General features: G+C 53.5%; 1 protein-coding gene across 1 annotated transcript in view; it reads left to right on the top strand.

Moving 5' to 3' along the window:
- The first annotated feature begins 213 nt into the window (after positions 1–213).
- myom2a (myomesin 2a) overlaps positions 214–16,532 on the top strand; it is a 16,833-nt gene continuing 514 nt past the window's right edge. The window contains exons 1-36 of the mRNA XM_019864527.1: positions 214–351; positions 1,314–1,409; positions 2,111–2,255; positions 2,335–2,489; positions 2,762–2,854; positions 3,400–3,488; positions 3,567–3,605; positions 3,936–4,100; positions 4,233–4,394; positions 4,502–4,643; positions 5,582–5,781; positions 5,859–5,912; positions 6,174–6,301; positions 7,398–7,608; positions 7,885–8,062; positions 8,605–8,726; positions 9,403–9,590; positions 9,773–9,899; positions 10,011–10,189; positions 10,997–11,111; positions 11,184–11,343; positions 11,464–11,570; positions 11,647–11,691; positions 11,989–12,125; positions 12,333–12,477; positions 12,559–12,618; positions 13,066–13,133; positions 13,218–13,331; positions 13,420–13,507; positions 13,578–13,616; positions 14,732–14,837; positions 15,214–15,377; positions 15,610–15,646; positions 15,730–15,752; positions 15,836–15,891; positions 16,103–16,532. Of these exons, the coding sequence (XP_019720086.1) occupies positions 239–351; positions 1,314–1,409; positions 2,111–2,255; positions 2,335–2,489; positions 2,762–2,854; positions 3,400–3,488; positions 3,567–3,605; positions 3,936–4,100; positions 4,233–4,394; positions 4,502–4,643; positions 5,582–5,781; positions 5,859–5,912; positions 6,174–6,301; positions 7,398–7,608; positions 7,885–8,062; positions 8,605–8,726; positions 9,403–9,590; positions 9,773–9,899; positions 10,011–10,189; positions 10,997–11,111; positions 11,184–11,343; positions 11,464–11,570; positions 11,647–11,691; positions 11,989–12,125; positions 12,333–12,477; positions 12,559–12,618; positions 13,066–13,133; positions 13,218–13,331; positions 13,420–13,507; positions 13,578–13,616; positions 14,732–14,837; positions 15,214–15,377; positions 15,610–15,646; positions 15,730–15,752; positions 15,836–15,891; positions 16,103–16,532 (4,480 nt within the window). The 5' untranslated portion in view covers positions 214–238. The remainder of the gene's footprint in view (positions 352–1,313; positions 1,410–2,110; positions 2,256–2,334; positions 2,490–2,761; positions 2,855–3,399; positions 3,489–3,566; positions 3,606–3,935; positions 4,101–4,232; positions 4,395–4,501; positions 4,644–5,581; positions 5,782–5,858; positions 5,913–6,173; positions 6,302–7,397; positions 7,609–7,884; positions 8,063–8,604; positions 8,727–9,402; positions 9,591–9,772; positions 9,900–10,010; positions 10,190–10,996; positions 11,112–11,183; positions 11,344–11,463; positions 11,571–11,646; positions 11,692–11,988; positions 12,126–12,332; positions 12,478–12,558; positions 12,619–13,065; positions 13,134–13,217; positions 13,332–13,419; positions 13,508–13,577; positions 13,617–14,731; positions 14,838–15,213; positions 15,378–15,609; positions 15,647–15,729; positions 15,753–15,835; positions 15,892–16,102) is intronic.

Below are 16,532 nucleotides of genomic sequence, written 5' to 3'. Positions count from 1 at the left end.
TATATGTGTGTGTGTGTGTGTGTGTGTGTCCGTGTGTGTGTATGTATGCGCATGTGGATGAATACGCCGATCGTCCCGTCGTAAAATCCTTTTCCGACGGCGCTCCCTGGTCATATTTTTAAATACGACAGCAGGACAGGTGCCGACGTGATGGCTAACACATGTTTGGTGTCCCTTCCCTTCCTTGCCTTGGTCCCCCACAAGGCCTCCTCCTCCTCCCTTTCCAGCGTTGTCCGTCATGGCTTCCAAAGTCATTCCCTGGTATAAGCGGAAGAGCCACAGCCAAGTGAAAAGCGATCTGGCTTATCAGTACAGCAGCAAGCGCGTCGTCTCGCTGCAGACGGCGCAAAGGTACGCCGGGACGCTGCCTCTCGCCGCTTGGCCGCGTTTGGATTGGCACGCGTGTGCGCTACGCAGACTTTGGCTGGGTTCGGTCATTCAGCGAAATTCTCCAAATGGTTTGACGTGGTCCGAAAACACTCGGTGGAACCACATGTGAGGGCACGAGCCCGGTCGCCTTCGGTCTTCAGCTTCCCGCTAAGCTTTCTGCTTTTGCCCGAGAGCCCCTTGCCGCTTTGGCGCTTTCGCTTAGCTCGTGGTGGGATGGCTTGTCGCTTGACTTGTTGCCGCGGTTTCTGGTCGTTGCTTCCGTGTCTCGGGTTTTTTTTTCTTTCTTTTTAATGAGGTTATCCGCTTAGGAAGATGTCTGAGAGGCACTGCGGGGTGCCATGTTGTCATGTACTCCAGCCACCGCCGCCGGCCCCTAGCCGCCTCCTTGAGGGTGACCCACTTTTTGACCACAAGCGACTGGAACACCAACTGCCAGGCACACATCTTGCTCCATGTAGTCCAACACTGTAGTCCTCTACCGCAGGGGCAATAGCTTCGGCAGCAAAGCCCAGACTTCCGTCTCCCAAGCCACTTCTTTCAGCTCTTCCCGAGGTGTTTCCCGGGGCCACCTCACATGGTCTCTCCGGCGCGGCCTCCTGCCGCCAGGACCTGCCCGGAACATCTCACCGGGGAGGCGTTTTCATGGGATACCCGAGCCGCCTCCTCTGGCTCCTCTCGATGCGGAGGAGAAGCGGCTTGACTCTGAGCCCCTCCCTCATGACCGAGCTTCTCATTTTATCTCGAAGGGCCACATGTATTCCAGATGTCATTCTTTCAGTCATCATCACCCGTAGTGACCTTCGGTGGCAAAAAAAATAACAGTTCGCTTGCTTGTGAGGCATGTCACAACCGAAGTTGCCACGACAACCGGCGGTGAGGCAAAAAAAAATGACCGCGGCTGACTTTTTGTTCCTCCCGATCAGCAGAAAGTCGCGTTCCCAGTCGGCGAGGCAGATGCAGGCTGCGGCCACAGAGGCGATGGCGGAAGCAGCGTACACCATCCCGGTGTTCCGGCAGAGGTGAGGGTGACACGAGTCGCGTCGCGTCGCGCTATTCTCAGACGTAAGATGACACCCGGCTGCGCCCGCCCGCGGTCAGGATCCCCCCGGCGTCGAGGCAGCAGTAAGTCTCGACGCTTCACTTTCCGCTTGCGGGTAAGCATGACTTGCGTTCAGCGAGTCCCGAGTCGAGTTGGACAACCTTGCTTTCGGTATTGACATTCAAAATCAAAAGAATAAAATTTGGACAACCTTGCTTTCGGTATTGACATTCAAAATAAAAAGAATAACATGTAAACAGGCGTCTCTTGTCAAGTCACGAAGCGTCACGAATACCAAGTGAGTCAAGGAAGTCCGATATCACGGACGGTGCGATACAGTCGCAGGACGTAAAAAAAGCTATTCCTGACGCGATACGATACGATTCCCTCCAATTCCGGTTGGGTGTGATACAATTCTTTCCAAATATGATGTCATACGACTGACTCAGATGATCAGAGGATACGATGGCGATCGCGGCAGTTGCTGTGCGACATCCTTCAATCCGCTCCAATTTTGGTACGATGAACCCTTTTGTCCGTCGACAACGTGATACCATCATATCGTCCATTTCGTTTCTGAGATGACTCACTCCCAAAACAATACGAAGCGGTTGACTCCGCTTGCGATGCGATTTTCCTCCACATGAGTGTGCCATTCATTTGTCGGCACCGTTGTCGCAGGACTAGCGAAGAGATGGGAGAGACCGAGGAGTACCAGCGAGTGAGTCGAAAAGTGGAAAAGGGCTTGGCTGCCATCCAGGAGGAACTCCAAAGGATGAGGATCGCCACCAAGGCTCAAGTGGATAGCCTGGCCATCGACAGAGAGGCAAGAGCAGTCCGTCACCGTCCGCAAAGCAAATCGGGATCGCGATATTGCGTCTCAAAGCGCGCGTCTGCCGCGTCAGGTGAAGGAGAAGATGTACCGGAAAGTGGATTTGCCGCGGGAAATCCCGCGCATGCCCGATTTCATCGTGGCCCTGCGGCCTCACACCGTGTGGGAGAAGATGTCCGTCAAACTCTTCTGCACCGTGCTGGGGACCCCCATGCCCGTCGTCAGATGGTGACACTCGCAAGCTTTTCTCCCATCCAAGTTTGCGCCGCCGCCGCACGCCGTCTTCCGCGACCGTTTATTTCGCCGTGCGCCGCGCTTCCGCGTCCTTGCAAAATTCCACGAGGCGTGACAAACGGCGCCGTCGCGCTCTGCGTTGTACTCCCGGCGCGCCGCGACGCTTCCGCATCATTCCGTGATTCATTCCACGGCGCCCTACGGCGATCTCGCCGAGCGCTGCCGCGATAGCCCAAGGTAAGAAGAAGAGTTCTGCTTGTGTGCAGGTACAAAGGAGGCGTCCCGGTGGACCCTCTGAGCGCTCCGGGGAAGTACAAGATTGACAGCAAGTACGGAGTCCACAGTTTGATCATTAGCAGGTACGACAGCACAAACGAGCTCGCGCGCACAAATTACGCGTTCGGCGGGACCTCCCTGGTCCGTGGCGTTCCGTCATAACGAGGGACCCCGCATACGATTGGAACGCCGTCATTTTTAATCTATGCCACGGGCCACTGACAAATTGACCACGGGCTGCCGTGTTTGGATTAGAATATGGGCCAAGTTGAGCTGGCTGGCCCAATCGTGACAACTTATCATTTGAGTGAAGGTAAGTCATTTTCAAGCCAAAAGAAAAAAAAACTAGGTTTTGAATCAACTCCTTCGCTTCGATGAAGGCGCGGGGGCGATTTCGAGCCTTCGGTTAACCCGCCGTGCATGTTTTTGTCATGTGGGAGGAAACCGGAGTAGCCGGAAAAAAAAGCCTTGCAGGCGCGGGGGAGGCGTTGGCCCGGAATGGGACCCATGCTAACCGGCCGTCCGCCGTTTGCCGCCCGATCACGACGCCACCTTTACAATGATTCCACACTCTTGAATGATTCTCTGTGATTCGTACCTTTGAACACGGGTGGATCTATATTTTCAGGTGCGTTCTGAGCGACACCGCCGATTACAGCGCCGTGGCCACCAACCCCCACGGCACGGCCACCAGCGCGGCCGCGGTCGCCGTCAGGAGTAAGTCGACGCGCCGCACTTGATGTTTCCCCCCGAAAGGAAACTTCTGACGCGATGACAACTTTTGTGTCCGCGCAGGCGCAAGCGGAGGCGCATGGTCCAGCCAGATCGGTCTGGGTAAGAGGACGCTGACTCGAAATCTTACACACGGTCGACACTTTCGAAAACCGCTTTTCTCAAGATGAGATCCCGCAACGCACCTGACCGTGGAGTCAGCCAGTCCTCCAGCAAGCGTCTCCAGTTGGTCCACAATGCCGCCGCTCGCCTCGTGAAACAAAAAAACTCCTTTTGATTCTTTGGCTTTTGACTCCACACGAGACTCGATTTTGAGCTTCCGACGGTCTTCGTTCTCGGTTTATTGTTTGTGATGACTTCTTTTTTTGCTCCACGCCCGGGCTCCTCCGATGATTGCGCAGAGTGGTGGTCTGTGTCTTTGCCGAATTGCAGCCCCCCGTCTGAGCGGGGCCCACTCGAGTAAGCTGGAGGTAAGCCTGGTGCAGTGCTTCCCGGTCACCTTCGGCGTGGAGGGCGAGTCGGCCAGCCTGCTGTGCACCCTGGTGGTGGTCCCCGACCTCCCCAACCTGCCACCCTGCATCGAGTGGTACCGAGACGGTGAGTCGCCCGCCTTCCTCCGCAATGATTCCGCAACCGTGGGAATTTATTTCGGTGATTCTGACACATCGTTTCATGAGTGTGCCAGCCATCCACGACGATTGACCCGCAATTCTCCCTCCTCTCTTCCAGATAAACTTTTGCAGCCCGGCCCCCTGGTGGACATGTCGGTGGCCGGCAGCGTGGCCCGCCTGGCGCTGCCCCGCCTGGCCAAGGACGACGAGGGCCTCTACACCATCCGCGTCTACACCAAAGACGGCACCTCCGAGCACTGCGCCTACCTCTTCGTCTCAGGTGGCCCGTGCTTGCGTGTTAGCGCGTTCGCATTCGATCAAGCGTCGCGTGGCCTCGCGGGGCGGTTTTCCGACTGGCCTTTGATTCGCTACTCGACTCTCTTCCAGACGCCGCCCCGCCGGTGGCCGGGGCGCCCGGAGCCCCCGTCAGCGTCAAGGCTTACGACATCAACTCGGACTACATCCTGGTTGCCTGGAAACCGCCCAACACCGTTAACGAGGCGGCCATCACCGGCTACTTTGTGGACAGGTGGCTTTGCTCTCGTTCGTTGAGCATGTAGCGCGGGGACCCCCTTTGAGCAGTCGCGCCGTCAACGGTCAATGCGGTATTTCTCGCGCAAACGGAGGTCAATGTAATTTCTTCATTTGGATCCTTTTTCAATTCGTCTGCACGAATATTTCAAAAAAAAAAAAAATAACACGTTCACAAATAAACGATTTACAATGCGTTTACTTTTTTTTGTGAAATCAATTTGAAATCTTTTGGCTCGAAAATGTTAGCATGATTTCTCTCTGAAGATGAAATGCATTTTAAATCACATTCAAAAAGTGGCACGGATGATCTTTTGTCAACTTTTTTTTTTTTTCCAAACGTAAAATACACAACATGAGTCGAATTTTTCAAAAATCATTTTTCAGTTGTTCAGTTCGATGAGTCATAAATAATAAGATTGAATGTTTGGAACGATCGTTGTGCCATTGTCAAATCAACAATTGTACATAAAATATCTAAATAATGGCGAATGTAAAAAAAAACAAAAACGTTTAAATGAAACTTAATTTATGGATGACAATTCACATACTTTTACCAACACTCCAGGAACATTTACAAACTATTTCATCAAGCAATTCATGAAATAAAACAAATTAATGCTGCTAAAATATATCATCTATTTTTAAATTGCACCAAATAATCGGCTGATAACGCTTTGATTCATTGCAAAGGATAAAGAGGAGAAAAAAAATGAGCATCCTATTATTTCAACCAAATTGTGGACACCAGTCACTTATCATTATTTTTATTTTTTAATAAAACTCATTCAGTAGCAGCCAATTCTAGACCAAGTCTGAAAAGACGTTTCAAAACGTCTTTGGGAGTGAATGAGTTTGAAATAAACCGTGACGTGGCAGTTAGCATGTGGCGCTAATGTTATTGATGTCTTTATTTTATTTTATTTTTTTTTTCAGGTGCGAGGCGGGGAGCGACTCGTGGATGCAGTGCAACGACACCCCGGTGAAGGTGTGCAAGTACCCGGTCGCCGACCTGAAGGCGGGCCACTCGTACCGCTTCCGCGTGCGAGCCGTGAACGGCGCCGGCGTCAGCAGGGCCTCGCGACCCTCCGACGCAGTCGCGGCCCTCGATGCCGCCGAGAGCGCCAGGATGGAAGGTGGCCTCCAAGGTAATTGCAGGGACGGCAAATCCAGGGTCCGACTCCATTTTTTTTTTTTTTCCCCCCACCCGTAGTGATTGAGAGCCAGGGGAAGTACCGCGTTGTCACCAGGAATCGTGAGTCGGAAGGTACAAGATTCTTGAATGCTCTTTTCTACCCACACCCAACCCAGCCTGCAACCAACCTCAGCCCGCCTTCTCGCTGACACCATCAAACAACCTCGGACCCGATTCTAATCCCACTGAAATCAAAACGAAACCCGCCTTCAATCCACCCCAAACCAACCTTTCACCCACTTTGAATCCACCCTGACTTAAAATCCACTGACCCCGAAAACACACATCTAGCCCGCCCTCACAACTCCTCAGGCATCTGCCGTTCGTTCGTAGGCCAGGCGACGGTTCCCGGCCCGCCCGGCGACGTGCACGCGTCCGAGATTTACCAAACACACGTGGTGCTCAGCTGGACGCCGCCCAGCCGGCGCGGACCGGCGCCGCTCTGCTACGCCGTGGAGAAGGTGTGTGCGTGCGTGCAGCACTCAAGTGCAATTTGGAATTTGAACGTGCTACAATTAGCATGAATGATTGGAATTGTCAAGAATTCCACATGCGTCGGTGCTCCCCTGCCGCTTGGGCACGACCTGGACAGAAGGAACTTCCATCGACACGCGAATCATTCGGTCATTTGCGCGAGACTTGCTGCACGCGATTCGATGCTGTCGCGATGAAGGGACGACGAGAAAGCGGCACGTTCAACGTCAAAGAGCAGTCAAGCGCAAAGCACAGCTTTCAAATCCAAGTCCTTTCTTCACAACGTCACTTGAGCCCAAAGAGATCTCCATCGGTCTTTTGATTTCACAAAAAAAAAAAAAAAAAAAAAAACCCAAAAACTAAACTGGGGTGTGTCCAAACTATGGCCCGCGGGCCAACCGCGGCCCGGGAGGTTGTTTTTATTGGCCCGCAGCAAATTCTAAAAAATATAGTTGAATACGGCCCCGCAGGTGGCGCTCAAGCTCACCTCTGTTGAACCTCTCAGTTCCAACACTAGATGGAGCCAGTAAGGGAAAAGGTGTGCCCGCAGCAAATTCTAAAAAATATAGTTGAATACGACCCCGCAGGTGGCGCTCAAGCTCAACTCTGTTGAACTTGTCAGTTTCAACACTAGATGGAGCCAGTAAGGGAAAAGGTGCTTCTCCGCTAAACAAAATGAAGCAAAGAAAAACATTGACCACAAGTCACCGGAAATGGCGGCACCGAAGAAACGAAAGATAGCGAGTGAGGGCAGAAGATTTCAAATGAATATTTCTTCCAAGAAATCAAAGGAAAGCGTGTCTGTTAGATTTACGACGAAGATTTTGCCGTGATGAAGGAGTATAATGTCCGTCGGCACGACGAGACCAAGCATCGGAGCTACGCGTCGTACACAGGCACCGTGTGTCACCTCTCATGGCCCGAACCTTTGCCTGTTTTTCTGTATTGGGCCCCCCCACCAAAAAAAACTTTGGACACCACTGACCTAATCACAAGCCGATCCCGATCAGTCTTTTGTTCGCCAAAGGCCCTCGGTCGCAAACAAGTCCAAGGTCTTATTGTCGTGCGTGTGGTGTGCCTCAGTGTTCAGCTGCCGTCGCCGTCGGTGGCCCCGGTGGCCCCCGTGAGGCGTGGCATCGCGTCAACGCCGGCGTGGAGCTTCGCTCGCCCCGTTTGGCCCTCTTCCATTTGCCCGACGAGGGCGCTCACCTCTTCCGGGTGTTTGCGTACAACGCATACGGCGTCGGGCGGGCCTCGGAGCCCTCGGAGCCGGTGAGGAAGGCCGACCGGGACGGTAAGGGAACGCCACGGCGGCCCCATACGCGCTACCTTATCCACATCCTCTCGTGTAGAGTCGCTGACGATGTGAGACCTTGTGTTGCAGGTTGCGCGCTGCCTGTTGGTACGTATCGGGGCATTTTGATTCACTTTTGACCTGCGACAGGTTTCACGCGTGTCCTCCCCCTACACTGTGAATGATGGCACCCTTCCCTGGACCCAACGTCGAACGTCCGCGCCCGGTTCGCCGCCCCGTCGCTAACGGCTTCTGCCCGTCTCTCCCAACAAACAGGCGTGGCGTCCGCCCCCGGGCAACCGGTCGCAACCCGGAACACCAAGTCGTCCGTCTTCGTCCAGTGGGAGCCGCCCACGCACGGACAGCAAGGCCTGATGGGCTACTACATCGACGCCCGTGCGGTGGGCAGCAAGGACTGGTTCGCCTGCAACCACAAACCGTTCAAACTCAACAGGTGCTTTTTATTACGGTGCCTCTTTTCTGAGCCCCTCAGGCTAATACTAACGCTAGCTAGCAACCGTCTTAGCGCTCTGTCTCAAAGGCGACCCGAGTAAACGGCACAGCCAACCTTTCCGCTTGGCTATGTTCCCAAACGAAAACCCATGTTGACCGAATTAGCTGGTTAGCTGGCACGTCCCCGCTAGCGTCCCACTTCTGTGCGCTATCGCTAACGGTGAGGCCATTTTTTTCATCACAAACCAACTGAGAGAGACAGTTTTCCACAGTGCACCTCGGCAGCAACGTGTCTGATGTCAGGGTAGATGGAGTTAGCCAGTTAGCTCTTCCATCGGCTCTTGCTAATTTCCATCGTGTTAAACAGAAAGCGGTACATCCCAACAACAACCAGAGGAAACGACAAATGTGATCAAAGTTAGCCAATTAGCGAGCTTTACCACGAGCAATTCTCACGTTTCAAATGCTTACATGCTAATACCACAAGTACAAAGTGTGAATCATGTGAAACTGTCTTCCACACGAGGGGTTGCATCTTTCCAGGTTTGTGGTGCATGGCCTTACGCCGGGGGAGACCTACGTGTTTCGGGTCCAAGCCGTCAACGTTTTCGGCCTGAGCGAAGAGTCCCAGGAGTCGGGACCCATCGTGGTGGAGCCGGCCCTGGGTGAGCACCGCTCCGAAGTTTTGACCACAAACCGCTCGGTTTTCCTTTCATACGTTCGTGTTATATGCGATTCTATTGTTCTGCCAGGTGGGGGGTTTGAGTATGGTATGTATAAAATGTGTGTGCGGAACCCTCCACTGCCCCCCCCCCCTGCCGTCATCTGCCCACCACCTCCTCCTTCACGCGATTTATTGTCCGCGTCACAAGTCACATTTGCAGTTTTGCGTAACACGGATGCACTCACGACTCACCCACCAACCTTTTTAGAACGGATTGTTTGCGCCCACCACCTCCTCCTTCACGCGATTTATTGTCCGTGTCACAAGTCACATTTGCAGCTTTGCGTAACACGGATGCACTCACGACTCATCCACCAACCTTTTTAGAACGGATTGTTTGCATTTTCATCCTTTCCCATTGGTAAAATCATTTGAGATTCAAGTGTTTTGAGACACACGGGTGTGGCGACGGAACAAATGGAACTCGTATCCCAAGACACACCGCTGTACGACTTTGTACGTACAACAATTGTAGTGTCGTATAGTACGGTCGTTTGGTTTTTCCTCCCTGTGATCGCAACGCGACAGCGGTGCCGTTAACCAATTGGATTCGATCAAGTAAGTCCCCACCGAAGGCCCCGCCTGCTTCAAACCACTGACCGTCACTTTTGCGGCAGCCCCCCCCAGCGCCCCCTACGGCATCAGCCTGCTGAACTGCGACGGCTCCTCCATGACGGTGTCCTGGAGCAGCCCCAAGAGCTGCGGCGGCTCCAAGATCAGTGCCTACTACGTGGACAGACGAGACGTCGACACCCTGGTCTGGAAAGAGGTCAACGTGGGCGCCATCGTGGACCCAGTGTGCACGGTGAGTGTCCGGGACCCCCGCGGCACCGTTGTATCGCGACCGACGAGGCGTAACTGGAGTCTGCGAGACGAAGCTTGAGGACCCTCGAAATCTTTAGCAATGAATGACTATGTGGTATCGTTTGTACCTCCGATCTCCGATCGACCACAGTCTAAGAAGGAGGTTCTATTGCCGTTCCTTAGGTGGATAATCTGACTGAAGGGACCTTCTATGAGTTCAAAGTTCAAGCGGCCAACATGGCAGGCGTGGGCGTGCCCTCGGCCCCCAGTCTGCCGATGAAGTGTGAGGCGTGGACCACGGAGCAGCCAGGTGAGTCCGTTTTGGGGAAGCCTCGCCGTCGCGTTCCCGTTTCCATCGCCCCTCGTGCTATTGCGAGCTCGAATGCAAATTTGCGGTGTGTTTTTTTTTCCTCTGCCCAAGGTCCAGCTTATGACCTGACCTTCAGCGAGGTCCGTAGTCATTCCCTGGTCCTGGTTTGGAAAGCTCCGGTCTACACGGGGTCAAGCGCTGTCTCCGGGTACTTTGTGGACATGGCCAAGAAGGGCTCTTGCGATTTTGTCGCCCTGAACGAGAACGCCATCACTCAGCGCTACATGCAGGTGAGATACCAGCCAGAGTGCGGAGGGCTCGGTCCAATCTGGTCACCTGAAGATCCGACGGTTGTTTGCCACGGATTATCGAGTTTGATGGGGGGGTTCTCTGGGATTCGTCCAAATGAGATCGGCAACACCTGTCGGATGTCCGGTCTTGGTCAATCAACGTGATCACCCTGACCCTCATCTTTTGGTCATGACCCAAAGGTCAAGATCGTGAATGCAAGCGGCTTTGTCGGGGGTCCGTTGAGGAACTTGGTGAGGTGGTTGTGGCATCTCTGCGGGGTGCCTTAGAGATAGGTTGAGGACTTTGCGCGTAGGGAGTGACTCGTGGCAGAACGTCATGAGGAGTTGAGGTGGTTCAGGCCTCTTTTGGGTACCTCCAACCAGGAGAAGGCCTCAGAGCAGACCGAAGACACGCAAAAGGGGCGAGGTCTCACGGCTGGTCGGGAAACACATCTGAGTCTTTCTGGTGAAGTTAAGGCGGTTAGAACAAGTCTGGGCCGAACTGCTTGGGGCTTCCGCCCCCAGAATTCGGCCCGGGATAATTGAGACCAACAGATGTACCGCTGTTTTTCTTGCGCTACCTTGGCTACCGCAAAACAGTAAACTTTGGCACCTTCCACCGCTTTTGTAAAACAAAAAAAACTAGCTGTGTAGCAACGTCCCACACGCGCCACGTTGCGCTTCTGCTTTTTATGCGTCCTCCGGGTAAGGTGCCCCTTGTCATCGTGTAGGACACTGAACCGAAGCAAACAAAATGTCCTAAGATGTGGGACAAACGAGAGCAACAAGCTGGACTTTGTCCTTCAGGTGAGCGGTCTGGAGGAGGGCGAGTGGTACGTGTTCCGGGTTCGTGCCGTCAACACTCACGGCATCGGTAGACCCTCCCTGGTGACCGAGGCTGTCTGCGCCAGACCTCCTCCAGGTAATGCCTCCGGCGGTCTTTGTAGGCTCCGCTGAGCAGGTCCGCCTCGACGCCGCTCGCTCGCGTCCCCAGGCACGAAGGAGATCGTGGCCGGTGTGGATGAGGAAACGGGTGACGTCTTCCTGTCCCTGGAGGCCAGCGACGTCAGCCCCGCCTCTGCCTTCGTGTGGTCCAAGAACTACAAGCCCATCGGCGAATGCCCTCGCGTCTCCGTCACCACCAAAGGACGCACGTGAGCTTCTGCACTCGGTTCAACATCCTGTAATTCCTTGGCACCAAAGCAAAACTGAAACATGCCGTATGTGAATCCACGAGTCTCAAGTATGCCGGGAACACCGTTGGCCTCTTTTAGTTCCAGACTGAGTTTCCTGAACCCCGACAAAGACGATCTGGGCCGCTACTCCGTGCTGGTCACCGACACCGACGGCGTTTCTGCCAGCCACACGCTCACCGAGGACGGTACGCCATGACAGGAAGTCATCCTCTGACCGATCCAAAGCTTCTCCCTTCACCTTGGTTTGTCTTTGCCCCGCAGCGCTCAACTCCATGCTGGAGCTCAGCAAAAACATCAGGAACCCCGGTGAGTATCGCGCGCTCGCACTGTCAGAGCATCGCGCACCGCCGACCGGAGGTGCAACGTCATCCGTTTGAGGACCAAAACTTGAATTTGACTTGCAAGTACAGATACTGAGTGTCCGTGCCAATAAATGTCATGATTGAGCAGGGCCGCGTGACTTGCCAAGCCCAAGTGGGCGGCATGACCCTTCTTGCTTTAAAATGAACGGTGACTCGAATCAACCGGCTTGATTTTTTTCCACAGTGACTTGGGAGTCACTTGAAACCCGACCATGAGGAAAATTTGTCTCCTCCTTTGCAGTCGTCCCACTCAAGCACGGCCTGAACTACGAGGTCCTGGAGAAAGGCCACGTGCGCTTCTGGGTGCAGGCCGTCAAGCTGACGCCCGCCGTGACGTACAGGTTCGTCGTCAACGACGAGGAGGTGACCAGCGGCGAGGTAAGCGGCGTGGAAATAATGAGAATCACGATTTCATGTTGCTGAGCAAGGGGAAAAAAAAAAAAATCCAAATTTGGTCTGCCCAAATCTCTGGGAGGAGTCAGTCCTTGAAGGCTTGTGTTGTTGCTTCAGACCAAAATGGCTGACTTGCGGGTGCGAGTCCGTGAGACTTTTCGATGTGCGTCAATCCGTCCGCATTTGTCGCAGGGCCGCAAGATAAGCCACGACGTGTCCACGGGCGTCATCCAGATGATGGTGGAGAATTTCACCCGGGAGAGCGAGGGCACCTACACGGTGCAAATCCACGACGGCAAGGCCAAAACGCAGAGCTCCCTGGTCCTGGTCGGAGATGGTAAAACCCGCAGCCGCAACCGCTCGCCGCGCTCGCGTCGGCACAGACGCTGACGCTTGTTCTTTGGCTTTGTGCGTGCAGTGTTCCTGGCTGCTCTGAAGGAAGCCGAGTTGCAGAGGAGAGACTTTGTCAGGAAGCAAGGTGAGCTACCAGGGTTGGGCACTTTGCTTTGTCATTGATCGTACATTTTCTTTTCCAGCTCTTTGTGATGTTTTTGTCAATTTTGTAGTTTGGTATTTCGTTTTTTGTTTTTTTTTAGGGAGGTTGGGGGGCGGGGGGGTTGTCCTCATCATTTGGGAGTTGCTCACAGTGGACGCGACTGAAAGGGATTTTTTTTGTGGTCCGTCAGAATAGACAGAATAGGATTCTGGAAAAACGATTAATCGGTGGATTAATTTTAGAAATAGAAAATGGATGAAGGAACTTCTTTGTTGGTCCCTTCACGCCGCGGGCAGAACATTTGAACGGTTACTTTGTCTTGGAAATATTTGTTTTGCGTTTTTCACGATGCCTCTCACCCTGACCGACCTCATTTTGGTGGCTCTCGTTTTTCCGAGCGGTTCACGCGGTTTTTCCTCCCCTTTGCAGGCGCCCATTTCTCCGAGTACCTGTCTTTCGCCGTGACCGAGGACTGCGGCGTGATGCTGGCTTGCAAGGTCAGCCCGGCCTCTTTCTTGCCTTTGTGGCTTTGTCTTGCGTCGCGGCGATCAACCCGTGCGCGGGGGCGTGTCTCTTCCCAGGTGGCCAACGTGAAAAAGGAGACCGCCTTCCACTGGTACAAAGACGACGAGGCGATGGTTCCGGAAACTCCGCCCAACGTCATGTCGGGAGCCTGCACCCTTCCCATCCCGCAGGTGAGGGCCCGGCGGGCCACGTTCATCGTATCCGCCCGTGTATCGACCGACCGACCGACCGACGGATTGATTGAGCAATCGGTTGCAGTTCTCCAGGAAGGATCAGGGCGTGTACAAGGCCGTGATCGGAGACGAGCGCGGGAAGGACACGTCCACCTACGACATTTCGGGGCAAGGTACTTCCCACTCGGGGATCCTGTTTTTCGTGCTTGGCGTTTGACACAAATTTCTCTCCTTCCTTTGTAGTCTTTGATGACATCATCAACGCCCTCGCCAGGATCGCCGGTGGGTCCGCACTCGATACCGCGGCGCATGTGATCACGATGAGCATGATGCAGCCCGTATAACATCCAAACAAATCCGAACAAATGCGAACGGGCGGAAATCGCCTGTTGGTTTGGCGTATTTTCACGACATTTGCTTTCACAACATTTGGATGGAAAGCCCACTGCGGTCCAACAAATGAGAAATCCAATTGGTGCACTTAGCTAGCGATGTCCACAACGCTTTACAAAGCCTCTTCAACAATGGAAAGGCTTTCCTTTTTACTTGAAAATAACTTCCAGGATCCCTCGCTGCAGCTTAGCCAACGGCAGAACTCAGTGTTTTTTTTTTTGTTTTTGTTTTTTTTTTGTCTTTGTTTTTGCCTTTGGTCCGGTCTTAAATCCATCCCCCACTGTGTAGCGCTATAGCCTCACCCGAGCTAGCACAGAGCAAGTTTGAGAGTCTACAGCAGCGGTCCCCAAACTTTTTCCTGTGAGGGCCGCATAAGCTTTCGCTTCTGTGATGGGGGGACGGGGGTCAGTCTGGAACAGAAAAAGGGTGACCGCAAGAGTACGGAAATGTAAAAATGGATTGTTTTCCAGAAACCCACACAAAATGAAGCCGCCTCTTGACAGATGAGACTGACAGACGTTTCTTTGCGCTGAAAGAAACAAAAACAAAAACATCGTTTGTCCACTTTGGGTTAAATACCCCTGCATTCTATTTTTCTCTTACCGAACCTTTTCGCCATGATCCCGTTCTCTAGAGGGGCCGGTTTCGAATTTTTTTTTTTTTTCTGGCGTTGCCAGATAACGGCACAGAAAGATGCACCAAATGTCACCTTATTGTATCTGTGTTTTATGAAATAGTTACTAATTAATAGTTAAAAATGAAAACGGTTCAGAACTAAGGAACATTTTATTGCAAAAGCCCAACTTTATTATCAAAGACAAATCCACATCGATGAAAAATAAATCAAAATACTCAACTGTGGTATTTTCAGGGGGCCGGACCAAATGCGGAGGCGGGCCGGATCCGGCCCGCGGGCCGTAGTTTGGGGACTAACTGGTCTACAGTATATTAAATAGCGTGTCGAATATAAAAAGTACGCCATGAGCAGGATTTTGGCGTTGCAGGCGAATCGGCCTCCGAGATGGTGCTCCAGTGTACTCCGGAGGGCATCCGTCTGCAGTGCTACATGAACTACTACACGGAGGAGATGAAGACTACGTGGAAACACAAGTACTGTTTGTGGCGTTTGAGCTCTGTCGCTTGTCTTTGTTAGCGGTGCGTGGCGCTTGTCGCTTCGTGCTGTCGTTTTTTCAAGATGTCAGCCACGTGTTTTGGAAGGTGTTGATTTTGTCTCTTGGTTTTTTTTTAACCTTTTGTACTTTTTGTACTTTTTTTGTCTTTTTTTTTTTTTTTTGTTATACATAGTGGATGTGGTTTCTCGATTTGCGTCACATCATTTTGTAGTGACTCGTGACGCTCGTCAGTAGTTTTTGCACACCGCAGGCTTGAGCGCGAGCCACACGTGTGAGCGGCTCGACCTGCCAATTAGCGAACCTGCCCAAGAGGCCACCGTTGCTAGCCCATGACCCCACCCCACATCCCGCAGGGAGAGCAAGATCGCCTCCTCGGAGAAGATGAGGATCGGCGGCACGGCCGAGATGGCCTGGATGCAGATCTGCGACCCGTCCGACAAGGAGAAGGGTCTGTACACCATCGAGATCTCAGACGGTGTCAAGACCCACGCCAGGACCTTTGACCTTTCCGGACAAGGTAAGGTCTTTGGTGAAGGTGTCCTTCAGATGACGTCACAGTTCGGGACAACTTTCATAGCAGGGCGCATAAAAACCGTCTCGCGGCCCCAAGCCCAAATTGTGAACTTGGTCTCACCAAAGCGCGGGAAATCGGATTGCCATTTTGACTGTCGCATACGTTCGACTTCTGAGCCCCGTGACTCAATGGAAGCTTTGAACGAGACATTGAAATGTCCTTTGTCGTTCGGCAGCTTACACCGACGCCTACGAGGAGTACCTGAGACTAAAGTGAGTCCTTTCTTAGTGTCAATATTGACGCTGTCTTCTCACAGCGTGTTCTTCATCGAACTTGACGCGTTGCCTTCTTTCAGGGCCGCTGCCTTTGCGGAGAAAAGTGAGTATCAGGGGCCCCGATGTCAGCGCTGGCATCCGCTCACTCAAAGTGAGCGCCGCCGACGCTTTTGTTTGTCTCATCAGACCGTGGCCGAGTGCTGGGCGGCCTGCCCGACGTGGTCACCATCATGGAGGATAAGGTACACCGTAAATACCGGCGACAGTGTGTCGCGTGGACGGGGACTCAAATCGTACTTTGGCGGACCCGCACCTCGTCTCCGATTGCAAACGCGGTCCACTGGTTTTTCCCCGTTTTGACCCACATTCATTGCCTCCGTAAATACCGGCGACAGTGTGTCGCGTGGACGGGAACTCAAATCGTACATTGCCTTCCCCTTTGGCCTCCTCCAGTCCCTGAGCCTGACTTGCACCGTGTGGGGCGACCCCACCCCTGAGGTCACCTGGTTCAAGAATGAGCAGGAGGTGGTCTCCACCGAGCACACCAGGATCACTTTTGATAGCGGAAAGTTCTCCAGTCTGCTCATCAACCGGGTCACGCCCGAAGACTCCGGCAAGTATAGCATCAACGTGCGCAACAAGTACGGCGGCGAGTTTGTGGAAATCACCGTCAGCGTGTACCGCCACGGAGAGCAGATCCCAGAGTCCAAGCTGGGCGGGGCCAAGATGGCCACGCCCGCTGTCATACCGCCCTCCAAGACGCCCACCCCCTCATCGTCCAGCCAGTCCCCAGCCATGTCCGTGAAGAGCCCCACACCCGCTGCCACCACCACCCCCAAATCCCCAACCCCAGCCCCCAAATCCCCAACCCCAGCCCCCAAAT

The sequence above is a fragment of the Hippocampus comes genome, unplaced genomic scaffold (assembly GCF_001891065.2).
Source record: "Hippocampus comes isolate QL1 unplaced genomic scaffold, H_comes_QL1_v1.1 scaffold371, whole genome shotgun sequence".
Taxonomy (NCBI): domain Eukaryota; kingdom Metazoa; phylum Chordata; class Actinopteri; order Syngnathiformes; family Syngnathidae; genus Hippocampus; species Hippocampus comes.
The sequence above is the reverse complement of the archived record's forward strand: the minus strand, read 5'-3'. Positions and strand labels throughout refer to the sequence as shown.